Source organism: Mirounga leonina, unplaced genomic scaffold (assembly GCF_011800145.1).
Source record: "Mirounga leonina isolate KUSES-001 unplaced genomic scaffold, KU_Mleo_1.0 Mir_191, whole genome shotgun sequence".
NCBI lineage: Eukaryota > Metazoa > Chordata > Mammalia > Carnivora > Phocidae > Mirounga > Mirounga leonina.
Genome location: NW_023270484.1, coordinates 21,259 through 34,946, shown reverse-complemented (window position 1 = coordinate 34,946; position 13,688 = coordinate 21,259). Strand labels below are relative to the sequence as shown.

The 13,688-nt window shown below is 39.5% G+C and overlaps 1 protein-coding gene across 1 annotated transcript; it reads right to left on the bottom strand.

The window, feature by feature from the left end:
• Window positions 1-7,865: 7,865 nt before the first annotated feature.
• Window positions 7,866-8,260, bottom strand: LOC118023936 (40S ribosomal protein S21-like). The gene is made up of 2 exons (XM_035025351.1): window positions 8,194-8,260; window positions 7,866-8,116 (listed from the first exon to the last, which is right to left on the bottom strand). The coding sequence occupies exons 1-2, from the start codon at window positions 8,241-8,243 to the stop codon at window positions 7,915-7,917; spliced, it is 252 nt and encodes an 83-aa protein (XP_034881242.1). The 5' UTR covers window positions 8,244-8,260; the 3' UTR covers window positions 7,866-7,914.
• Window positions 8,261-13,688: the final 5,428 nt, after the last annotated feature.

Genomic DNA, 13,688 nt, shown 5'->3' with positions numbered 1-13,688 from the left:
ACTCAGGGCTCGATCTCAGGACCCTGGGATCATGACCTCAGCCGAAGGCAGATGCTTAACTGAGCTACCCAGGCATCCCAATAAGAGACTTAACTGTAGGAAACAAACAGCATTGCTGGAAGGAAGGTGGGTGGATGGATGGGGTAACTGGGTGATGCCATTAAGCAGGCACTTAATGTAATGAGCACTGGGTGTTATATGCAAGTGATGAATCACTAAATTCTACACCTGAAACTAATAATATACTATATGTTAACTAATTTGAATTTAAATAAAAAAATAACATTTCCTCACTCTTCTTTAAGATTTCATAATCTCCTTAAAGATCATTAGGTCTCTAAAAACCTTTTTAAGTTCCTTTAAGCTTTCACTGTCACTCATCAAGTCTTTTCCATCATCTTTCCAATGTCTGTTCCATAGCTACTCTTACATATTTTTAGATAATCTATACCAAGCTGTGTGTTAATTCTGTTTTTGTATTACAAATTACCCCAAAGTTACTGTCTTAAAACAAAAATAAACATTTTGCTTCTTATAGTTTCTGTAGTTCAAGAGTTTCAGAGGAGCTTAGCTAGTCTTTCATGAAATTATAATCAAGATGTCCAGTTCTTTCCTTAAGTTTTTTCAATTTCCTTTAGCCTAATGGCTTGCTTTCCCCAGAATGAGACGTCTAAAAGGCCAAGGCAGAAGCAGGATGTGTGTTTTTTGTTTTGTTTTCACTTAGTGAACATATAGTGAAGTATTGACTTCAGTAATAAAGTCAGTGATTAATGACTTACATACAACACCCAGTGCTCATCACAAGTGCCCTCTTTAATACTCATCACCCACCTAGCCTGTCTGCTACCCACCTCCCTCCATCAACCTACACTTGTTAAGAGTCTCTTATGGTTTCTCTCTCTCCTTCCCTCCCCCTACCCCTGTTCCCATTTGTTCCCCTGTTTTCTTTCATAAATGCCATAGGAGTGAAATCATGTGGTATTTGTCTCTCTCTGACTAAATTATTTCACTTAGCATAATACCCTCTAGCTCCATCCATGTCATTGCAAATGGCAAGAGTTCATTTTTGATGGTGATGGCTGAGTAATATTACATTATAGATACATACTACATCTTTTGTATCCATTCATTAGTCAATGGACATTTGAGCTCTCTCTCTAGTTTTGTTATTGTTGATAATGCTGCTATAAACATGCTCATGGATTGGAAGAACAAGTATTGTTAAAATGCCTATACTACCCAAAGTAACGTACAGCTTTAATTTGATCTCTATCAAAATTGAGATTGACCAGCATTTCTCATAGAGCTAGAACAAACAATCCTTAAATTTGTATGCACCACAAAAGGAGGGCACTTGTTATGATTAACACTGGGTGTTATATGTAAGTGATGATTCACTAAATTCTACACCTGAAACCAATTTTACTGTATATGTTAACTAACTTGAATTTAAATAAAACTTGAATTTAAAAAAAGGTGCTCTAAGCAGTAAGACTAGATCCTTGCCTTCAGCCAATTTGCCAGGCTAGAGTTGCACTGACATGCAGGATTCTCTCCCTGTGTTTCCTTTTGAGTTTCTTATTGGTGGGTGGGGCTGACAGATTACATGTCTGCTCTTAATCTGTCTGTTGGGGCTGCAATTGCACGGAACAGAAGGGCACTTTCTCTGCACTGCCAGCTGTAATATTTGACTAAGGTGCTACAGTTGAACTGGTATGTATGACTATATTTCCTGTATTTAGGGCATGACTGACTGTTGGAGTTGCTTGAAGGGTGTGTCACAGAAGGAGCCACTTTGGGGTATGCCTTGGGAGTAGGGCAGGTTGAATGTGTGGATGTTCAGGAGAACACAGTTGATAGGACATGTGATGTTAGCAAGCTAGTTTGGCGGGTTCACAGTGATTCTAGCAAGTGTCCTGCTATTTAGGTCAGGGGTGATACAGAGAAATTATAGCTGCCAGCTGCTTTCATTCTTGAAGAAGTCACTTAAAATCCCTGCGCCCTCCAGCACACAGTGTAAGATTAGGAAATAAATCTTAACGTCTACCTCAGGCACATTTCAAATTCTGCTTCTATGCTATATCTTGGTGGGTTATTTGTAATGATGTCTTTTTAAGGGTGGAATTCAGTTTCCTATCACTCTCTAGAACTTTAGGATCTAGCACCACTAATTTTTAAAATACCCAGAGTTAAGCCCTAGTGATTGTAAAAACTCATGAAATTAAGCTACACTCTTTTTCAAAGTAAAATATTATGGGGACTCATCTTCCCACTGCAGGTCCTCCATGCCTGTGGTGCCAGATATAGAGTCTCTCCTCTGTGCTTTTGGTGTTCCTCCTATTGTGATTAGTCTCACTGAGGGTTTGGTTCATGACCACATATCCATTCTCCTACTCTTTTCAATATGGCCTCTTCTTTATGATTAAAAAAAGTCTACTCTGTCATTCTTTTGGTCATTTTTAGTTGCAGTGAAAAGGCTGTTATTTCAGTGTTCCATAAACCAGGTGAGCTCATGATTCTCCTATTTGTCCTTGTTCCCAGAAATGTGAGTCCTCCTTTTTTCAACTGACAGATATGAGGGATTGGAGCAGAGTTGGCAAAATAAATGCATCTTAAAGAGGTAGATGAACATCTTTGTTTCTGCTGCCTTCTTGGTCAAAGACACTGGAGCATCTAGGAGGAACCAACCTCTTTCATTGAGGCATATCCTCAGACAGCAGTGTTAGGGACCAATGGAGCCTGAGATACATTACATAAATCAATTACAACAAAGACTCTGAATATCAAACTGACGTTGGAACTGTAGCTGACAAGACAGCCCAACACCTATGTGTTAAACATAAACATGGACATTGTCTGCTAAAATGAAAAAAAAAATTAAACAAGACACAAAGACTCCTAACATAATTATCAAAATATCCAGAATATAATTAAAAATCACCATGTCAAGATCAAAGAAAATAACACCTAGCATGAAAAGGGATAATCAACTGATACCAGCACGGAGATGGAAATTACTTGGCAAGATTTTTAAAGAAGCCATCATTAAAATATTTTAATAGCAATTGCAAATTCTTATGAAACAAGTGAAAGCAAAATCTCAACAAAGAGAAGATGTAAAAAAACAAATGGATGTTATAAAACCAAAAAATATAATAACCAAAAAATATAGGTGTATGAAGGACTTAGCTTAGTAGAGGACAATGATTGAAGATAGCATTAGTAAACTTGGAAACAAAGAAAAAAATACAATTCATGGGGTGCCTGGGTGGCTCAGGCGTTAAGTGTCTGCCTTCGGCTCAGGTCATGATCCCAGGGTCCTGGGATTGGCCCTACATCGGGTTTCCTGCTCAGTGGGCAGCCTGCTTCTCCCTCTCCCATTCCCCCTGCTTGTGTTCCCTCTCTCGCTGTGTCTCTCTGTCAAACAAATAAATAAAATCTTAAAAAAAACAAACAAACCAAAAAAACAATTCACTCAGAAAAACAAAATATCCTGAAAAAAAGTGAAAAAACTCTTAGGGACATGACAGAAATAACAAAAAGACAACTTTTTAAAATCATCAGAATATGAAAAAGAAAGATGGGTTGAAAGATCATTTGAAGAAAGCATGGCTGAAAATTCCCCAAGTTTGACAAAGACCACAAAGATCCAAGGAGCTGAGTGAATTACAAATACCATAGATCAGAGAAATCAACATCAAGCATAGTGTAATTAAACTTTTGAAAACTAAAGATAAAGGTTAAATCTTGGTAAAAGCTGGAGAGATACAACACATTATCATAAGGGATCATCAACTCAAATGACAGTGGGTTATAATATGAAATAATAGAAGAAACAAGTGGCATGAATTGCAAATTGTATATTGTGGCTAAATTATTCTTTGGTGAAAGAGAACTGAAAGAACTTATTACCAACAGTCTTACTCTTAGAGTAAGGCTAAAGGAACTTATTCAAACAGAAAATGCTAACAAAGAATTTTGAAGAATACCAAAGGAGGAGAAACAACAAAAAACACAGCAATATTTTCTTTCTTATGAGTTTTACAGATAATATTTGATGATTGAAAAAAACTTATAACTCCAAGTGATACCCAATTTTTTTTAAAGGTTAATTATTTGAGAGAGAGCAAGAGAGAGAGAGAGCCTGAGCCAGGGGAGAGGCACAAGGAGAAGGAGAAGCAGGCTTCCTCCTGAGCAGGAAGCCCTAAATGGGGCTTGATTCCAGGACCCTGGGATCATGACCTGAGCCAAAGGCAGACTGAGCCACCCCATACCCAAATTTTTTGTACTTAAAATTAGGAAGTAAAGGGGTGTCTGGTTGTCTCTGTTGTGTCTGACTCTTGGTTTCAGCTCAGATCAAGATTTCAGTGTCGGGAGATCAGGCTCCTTGCTCAGTATAGAATCTGCTCCTCCCCCCACTCTCTCTCCCTCATTAATAAATTATGTTTTAAAAAGTAAAATAAAATAAAATTAGGAAGGAAAAAAGGCAAATGTTTGGCTTTCAGCAGGGAGGAGGCGAAGGTGCAAATGTCTTCAGTTGTCCCAAATCTGGGTGCATCTGACACAAACCACGTCCACCATACCGCTTCAGTTAGATTCCAATGAGATCGTTGTTTTATTCCTGAGGCACATAGGTGGGGAAGTCAGTGCTGTGTCTGCACCACCTGGAAGATTGGCCCCCTGGGCCTGTGTCCAAAAAAAGGTTGGTGATGTCAACCTCCCCTCTAAAACCCTGTTTGTTTCTCAGGTCCATAGTCTCTCATGGTTCATCTCTCCCTCCAGTCCCCCCCACCCATTTTCCCCTTCCTTCTCCTAATGTCTCCATGCTATTCCTTATGTTCCACAAATAAGTGAAACCAGATGATAATTGACTTTCTCTGCTTGACTTCTTTCACTTAGCATAATCTCCTCCAGTCTCATCCATGTTGATGTGAAAGTTGGGTGTTCATCCCTTTGATGGCTGAGTAATATTCCATTGTATATATGGACCACAACTTCTTTACCCATTCATCTGTTGAAGGGCATCTCAGCTCTTTCCACAGTTTGGCTATTGCGGACATTGCTGCTATGAACATTGGGGTGCATATGGCCCTTCTTTTCACTACATCTGTGTGTTGGGGTAAATACCCAGGAGTGCAATTGCTGGGTCATAGGGTAGCTCTATTTTTAAATTTTTGAGGAACCTCCACACTGTTTTCCAAGGTGGCTGTCCCAACTTGCATTCCCACCAACAGTGTAAGAGGGTTTCCCTTTCTGCACAACCTCTCCAGCATTTGTTGTTTCTTTCCCTGTCCATTTTTGCCATTCTAACTGGTGTAAGGTGGTATCTCAGTGTGGTTTTGATTTGGATTTCCCTGATGGCTAATGGTGATGAACATTTTTTCATGTGTCTGTTAGCCATTTGTATGTCTTTTTCAGAGAAGTGTCTGTTCATCTCTTCTGCCCACTTTTTGACTTGATTATTTGTTTTTTGGGTGTTGAGTTTGAGAACTTCTTTATAGATTTTGGATACCAGCCCTTTATCTGTAGTGTCATTTGCAAATATCTTCTCCCATGCTGTGGGTTGCCTCTTTGTTTTGTTGACTGTTTCCTTTGCTGTGCAGAAGCTTTTTATCTTGATGAAGTCTGAAAAGTTCATTTTTCCTTTTGTTTCACTAGCTTTTGGAGATGAATCTTGAAAGAAGTTGCTGTGGGCTATGTCAAAGAGGTTACTGCCTATGTTCTCCTCTAGGATTTTGATGCATTCCTGTCTCACATTGAGGTCTTTCATTCACTTTGAGTTTATCTTTGTGAATGGTGTTAGAGAATGGTCGAGTTTCATTCTTCTGCATGTGGCTGTCCAATTTTCCCAACACCACTTATTGAAGAGACTGTCTTTTTTCCATTGCATGTTTTTTCCTGCTTTGTCAAAGATTATTTGACCATAGAGTTGAGGGCCCATATCTGGGCTCTCTATTCTGTTCCATTGGTCTATATGTCTGTTTTTGTGCCAGTCCCATGCTGTCTTGGTGATCACTGCTTTGTAATATAGCTTGAAATCGGGCAACGTGATGCCCCCAGCTTTGTTTCTCTTTTTCAACATTTCCTTGGCGATTCAGGTTCTTTTCTGATTCCATACAAATTTTAGGATTGTTTGTTCCAGCACTTTGAAAAATGTCATGGGAATTTTGATCGGGATGGCATTGAAGGTATAGATTGCTCTGGGTAGCATAGACATTTTAACAAGGTTTATTCTTCTGATCCATGAGCATAAAATATTTTTCCATCTTTTTATGTCTCCTTCAATTTCTTTCATGAGTGTTTTGTAGTTCCTAGAGGATAGATCCTTTACCTCTTTGGTTACGTTTATTCTGAGGTATCTTATGGTTTTTGGTGCTATTGTAAATGGAATCATTTCTTTAATTTCTCTTTCTACAGTTGCATTGTTAGTGTATAAGAAAGCAACTGATTTCTGTGCATTGATTTTGTATCCTGCCACATGACTGAATTGCTGGATGAGTTCTAGTAATTTGGGGGTGGAGTCATTTGGGTTTTCCACATAAAGTATCATGTCATCTGCAAAAAGGAGAGTTTGCCTTCTTCTTTGCCAATTTGAATACTTTTATTTCTTTTTGTTGTCTGATTGCTGTTGCTAGGACTTCTAGTACTATGTTGAACAACAGTGGTATGAGTGGACATCCTTGACGTGTTCCTGATCTTAAGGGAAAGGCTCTCAGCTTTTCCCCATTGAGGATGATATTTGCTGTGGGCTTTTCATATGTGGATTTTATGAGCTTGAGGAATGTTCCCTCTATCCCTATACTCTGGAGAGTTTTAATCAGGAAAGGATGTTGTATTTTGTCAAATGCTTTTTCTGCATCAATTGAGAGGACTGTATGGTTCTTCTCCCTCCTCTTATTAATGTGTTCTGTCACACTGATTGATTTGTGAATGTTGAACCACCCTGCACTCCAGGGATAAATCCTACTTGGTTGTGGTGGATGATCCTTTTAATGTATTGTTGGATCCTATTAGCTAGGATTTTGTTGAGGATTTTGGAACCCATATTAATCAGGGATATCGGTCTGAAATTCTCCTTTTTGCTGGGGTCTTTGCCTGGTTTGAGGATTAATGTAATGCTGGCCTCATAGAATGAGTTCGGAAGTTTTCCTTCTGTTTCAATTTTTCGAAACAGCTTCAGGAGAATAGGTATTATTTCTTCTTTGAATGTTTGGTAGAATTCCCCAGGGAATCCATCAGGCCCTGGAGTCTTGTTTTTTGGGGAGGTTTTTGATCACTTTTTCAATCTCGTTACTGGTTATTGGCCTATTCAGGTTGTCAATATCTTCCTGTTTCAGTCTTGGCAGCTTATAGGTTTCCAGGAAGGCCTCCATTTCATCCAGATTGCTCAGTTTATTGGCATATAGTTGTTGATAATAATTTCTAATAATTGTTTCTATTTCCTTGGTGTTAGTCGTGATCTCTTCCCTTTCATTCATAATTTTATTTATTTGGGTCCTTTTTCTTTTCTTTTGGATAAGTCTGGCCAGTGGTTATTGATCTTATTAATTTTTTCCAAGAACCAGCTTCTAGTTTCATTGATCTGATCTACTGTATTTCTGGTTTTAATTCATTGATCTCTGCTCTAATCTTAATTATTTCTCTTCGAAATCACGGCTTAGGCATCGTTTGTTGCTTTTTCTCTAGTTCTTTAAGGTGTAAAATTAGTTGATGAATTTGGGATCTTTCTTTCTTTCTTTCTTTCTTTCTTTCTTTCTTTCTTTCTTTCTTTCTTTCTATTATTTTATTCTTATGTTAATCCCCATACATTACATCGTTAGGTTTATTTTTTTATTTTATTTTATTTATTTATTTATTTTTTTGGGGGGGTTTACTATTTATTTATGACAAACATCCCACATCCGTGATCTCCAGTCAGAAGTTCTTGGAAACTATGCCATCGGCCTTGGCCAGTCGGAGGATGGAGTCATCGGACTCACCCATCCTGAGAATGGCCCCACAGATAGCGTAGGTTTTGAACTGGCCATTGAACCTGCCCGTCACCTTATCAACCTCGGCCACGTTCATCTGGATGGACGCGTGGTCCTTGGCGCCGATGATGCGGTTGCTGGCGGAGCTGAAGGGGGGGGCGCAGTGAGCGGGCGGGAGTGGGGGGGGGTCAAGGGTGCAGGACTGGGGACGGAGGTCGTTCACCATTTCCGCCGCACGTACAGGTCCACGAACTCGCTGGCGTCGTTCTGCATGTCGAGGGCGCGCCTGCTGCCACCCCACGAGCTCAAGCGCAGAAAGCTACATCATTAGTTTTAGATGAAGTGTTCCATGATTCATTCTTTGTGCATAACACCCAGTGTTCCATGCAGAATGTGCCCTCCTCAATACCCACCACCAGGCTAACCCATCCTCCCACCCCCCTCCCCTCTAGAACCCTCAGTTTGTTTTTCAGAGTCCATCGTCTCTCATGGTTCATCTACCCCTCCGATTTCCCCCGCTTCATTCTTCCCCTCCCGCTACCTTCTTCTTCTTCTTCTTTTTTCCTTAACGTATATTGCATTATTCATTTCAGAGGTACAGATCTGAGATTCAACAGTCTATTTTTTTGAGTGAGGCTTGGATGGCTATGTATTTCCCCCTTATGACTACCTTTGTAGTATCCCATAGGTTTTGGACCAATGGGTTTTCATTCTCATTGGTTTCCATGAATTGTTAAGTTCTTTGATTTCCTGGTTGACCCAAACATTTTTGAGCAGAGTGGTCTTAACTTCCAAGTGTTTGAATTTCTGCCAAATTCTTTCTTGTGATTGAGTTCCAGTTTTAGAGCATTGTGGTCTGAGAATATGCAGGGAATAATCTCAATCTTTTGGCATTGGTTGAGACCAGATGTGTGACCCAGTATATGGTCTATTCTGGAGAAAGTTTCATGTGCGCTCGAGAAGAATGAGTATTCTGTTGTTTTAGGGTGGAATGTTCTGTATATATCAATGAGGTCCATCTGGTACAGTGTGTCATTCAAAGCTCTTGTTTCTTTGTTGATCTTCTGCTTAGATGATCTGTCCATTGCTGAGAGTGGAGTATTGAGGTCTCCTACAATTAACGTATTGTTATCAATATGACTCTTTATTTTGGTTAACTGTTGGCTTATGTAGATGGCTGCTCCCATGTTGGGGGCATAGATATTTACAATTGTTAGATCTTCTTGTTGGATAGACTCTTTAAGAATGATATAGTGTCCTTCTGTGTCTCTTATTACAGACTTTAGTTTAAAATCTAATTTGTCTGATATGAGAATTGCTACCCCAGCCTTCTTTTGAGGTCCGCTGGCATGGAAGATGGATCTCATCCCTTCGTTTTCAGTCTGGATGTATCTTTAGGTTCAAAATGAGTCTCTTGTAGGCAGCATATGGATGGGTCCTGTCTTCTTATCCAATCTGCAACCCTATGCCGTTTTATGGGAGCATTTAGGCCATTCACATGAGAGTGATTATTGAAAGATATGAATTAATTGTCATCATGTTACCTGTGAAGACGTTGTTTTTATAGATTGTCCCTGTAAATTTCTGTTGTATATCATTCTTGGGGTCTTTCTCCTTTTATGGAAGCCCCCTTAATATTTCTTGCAGGGCCGGTTTAGTGGTCACATATTCTTTTGCTTTCTGCCAGTCCTGGAAGCTCTACATCTCTCCATCCATTCTACATGACAGCCTTGGGAGATAAAGTATTCTTGGCTGCATGTTCTTCATGTTTAGTACCCTGAATATGTCTTGCAAAGCCATTCTGGCTTGCCAGGTCTCACATTATTCTGATGTTCCTCTTCTTGTGCATAAGGAATCTCTTCCCTCTAACTGCCCTTAAGATGGTTTCCTCGGTTCTAAGATTTGCAAGTTTTAGTATTACATACCGGGGCATTGGCCTATTTTCCTTGATCTTGGGAGGGCTCCTCTCTGCCTCTAGGACAGGAAAGTTTGTTTCATTCTCCAGATTAAGGAAGTTCTCAGCTATGATTTACTCAAATATATCTTCTAGCCCTCTTTCTCTCTCTACCCCCAGGGATCTCAATAATTCTGAGATTGGAACATTTTATGGCGTCATTAATCTCTCTGTCTGATTTCTTGGGCTTTAATCTGTTTCTTGTAGTCCTCTTCAGTTTCCTTCTTTTCTATCATCTTATCTTCTAGCTCAGTAATTCATTCTTACTCCTGGTTTATCCTGACAGTCAGAGTATCTAGTTTAGACTGCATCACATTCATAGCATATTTAATTCTGCCTGATTAGATCTCATTTCTGCCCTTGAGATTCTATATTGTCATTAATATTTTTCTCAAACCTAGATAGTGGTTGGTATTTGTTACTCTGGAGTCTATTTCTGACATCTTGCTTATATTCATATACATAGGTCTGTGGCAGAGGCCACAGTCTCTGAGACTTTCCTATTTTGGGGGTTCCTCCTCGTAGTCTTTCTGTTGAGGTGTGGTTGAGGGAATGTACAGAGTCCAAATTATTGATGACAACCCAAGCAAGATGCGCCTGTTTTATAGGGACCTGGGGTGCTGGCCTCTTGTTCTCCCAGCCTGTCTTATGGCAGAGGGGCCTGCTGCGCTGTTACTCAGGCAACCCTGTTTGGGCAGAGTTGCCCTGCCCTCTATTGGGGGAGATGGGCTGAGTGAAAACTGGTTTTGGGGGGTTTTTGTTCTCTGGCAGCTTTCCCTGTTGGCTTTCTGCATCTCTTCTGAGAGTCAGAGCAGAAGTGACTGCACCCAAACCTCTGTCTCAGAGCAGGGAAATCGCAGTCTGCTCTTCACTGAGCTCTCCAGGCCACACAGTCTCCATTTCTGTCTGCACTGCTAAAAACCACAGCCTCCCCAGTTGTGCACCCCTCAGCAGCACTCCCAGGTCTCGCTCCCAGGGCTGGACATGTCTCTGCCCTTTGTGGTTCTAAAGCCACCAGCCTCCTCCAGTTTGCACACATACCCCCAAAGCTCCAGGTTTCAGTCTGGGGGGCTGCCCTAAAGTCCCGCTGCTACCAGTCTGTGAGTATGTGCCTGGTCCCCAGTGCGGGAGGCTTTCACACTCTGGTGTTATATCACCTTCCCAGCACCAGTTTATGGTGGCTTCCTCCCCCTTCTGTTTATCGTCTGATACCTGTGTGCTGAATTGCGGCTCCACCCTTCATACCTCAAGACTGTTGGAGATATTCTGTTTGTAGAGATCCAGATCTATCTTCTTACATCTCAGGCTGATTTTGTGGGTGTTCAGAATGGTTTGGTAGATATCCAGCTCAATTCAGGGGACTGGTTGAAATAGGGTCCCCTACTCCTCTGCCATCTTTTTTCCCTCCTTTAATATCTAAAATTTAAAAATCCTCCTGCTGATTATCTGTCTGATGTAACTAATAACTAGACATCTCTGTCTTGTTACTTATCATTTTACCAAATTATCAGAATTCCCACATATTATGAAGTCCAAATACCTACCTCATCCCTGTCCTTGGTTGTGCTTATTCCTTTTTCTCTCTTTTCAGGTATCTGGCATAATTTCATCCTTGCTCTGTTGGGTGTTTTAGCTCTTGTAATTCTCCCTGTAATTCTCTTGCCATTTTACTACACTGGAGTTGGTGTACTTATCACTGAGGTTGCCGAGGTAAATAATAAATTTGGGGGGGCATTGTTTCACCAACTTTGTGGACTAATATTAGCATATTATGGCTGGAGAATTTATTCAGATTTTCCTAATAGGAAAAATACGTTTTTTTTTTTTAAAAGAAATCACTATTTCTATAATTTCCAAGTAATTACTATTTCTGTAGCTACATTTTTTTTCCTGAAAAATTTTAAATTGGATAAATTATTTAAAGCACATTGACTTTTTAAAAATACCATGAAAATTGGGGGGTAGTTTTGAAGATTATTTATTTTAGAGAGAGAGAGATCAGGGGTGGGAAGGGGCAGTGGGAGAAGGAGAGAGAGAATCTCAAGCAGATTCTGCACTGTGTGGAGCCTCATGAGGGGCTCAGTCCTACAACCCTGAGATCATGACCCTGGACGCCTAACTAGTTGGGCCACCCAGGCACCCTCCCATGAAAATTGATTTTGTTCTGAGTTATGAGACAGTATCAAGATCCTTTACCTGCTGTTTGTAAGTAAAATATGTCATTTACCTTTATGTCCTACTTTATGGAAATATATTTACTCCTAAGAAATAAAAAATTTGAAAAAGAAACCTAGGCTTGCAAATCAGAACATTGAGTAGAAGAGTTAAAGACTTTTATTCAGACATTGAGAACATGAAATTGTTGTGAGTAGCAACTGGCTTACATGATTTATGTTGCTAACAGTTTTGTCTGCGTATTTGGTTCTGTATTTATATAAGGAATTGTCTTACACTTTTACCTGTTTAGGGAATAGAAAAGTGAAGGACACATGGAAAAATGGTGACTAACTTCACACACACACATACACACACACACACAAGCAAATTAGCTTGGGAGAAACTTTGTTATCAGCCAGCAAAATGGATTTTTTTCCAGTCACCAAAAATTCAAAATCTTAGAATTTCTAAGATTTAAGCATTTAAACTGAATATTTTCTCATTATTTAAATATCCTACTTAATTAGCTCAGTGTCTATAGTTTGCTTAGATGAATCATAACTGATCAGTTTGCTTAATTAATCATACGTGTCTTCACACATTCTCTGATTTGGTTGTTTCCTCTTCCCAAGGACTCACCTGCCATTGGACCCAGAGGCCTTTCTGTGGGAGACCTTGTCACCTGTCTGCAGGATTGCCCTGTTACTAATGTGCAAGATTGGAATAAATGTCTAGATACCATTGCCTTTGAGCCCCAAGTTGGTTACTGTATAAGTGCTGCAACTTTACAACAGTTAAACTTTCCAATTAGAGGTGTATATTTTCTCAGTGTAATATTGCTTCCAGCACTTGCCATTTACTAATCCTTGGGAAATGTCTATGGATTTGTCCTGTTCTAACCTTTGTAAAGTGCATCAGTAAAGTAACAATAGGCCCAAACTACTATACAATCTTCTTTGTAAGTTGATACAAATACATACATTTCCTTTACATTGTTACTGAAACTTCTGACTAATTCTATAATATCTTATTTCACTTTCAGTACACCAGTCTAATTCTTTCTGCTTTCAAAATACCTAAACATTCAAGTTACCATGACCAATAGCTAAATTTCAGTAATTAAATCCATTGCCTAATATGATACTATCTTTATATATTTACAATAGGAAAAATATGTAACAAGATTTCCATAAAGTTATTTCAGAATAAATAAAATACTAACAGTTAATAACTAGACAGATAAAATCAAACATAGGCATTCTTTTTTTTTTTAAAGTTTTTAAAATATTTTATTTATATATTTGAGAGAGAGAGAGACTGACGGAATGAGTGGGAACAGGGGGCAGACAGGGAAACAAACCTGCACAGCAAGAAGCCCGACATGGGACTCAATCCCAGGACTGGGATGATGACCTGAGCCAAGGAAGATGCTTCACAGCCTAAGCCACTCAGGTGCCCCAAATATAAACATTCTTTATAATAAATTATTAACGTAAAACTTTCGTGGAGATTCTGAAAGACAGACAAGTCGAACCAAATGAGAGATCCAAATTGCAGTCTGGTGCCAGTAATAGGTACATAGATGGTAGTATAACTAACCTATTCAA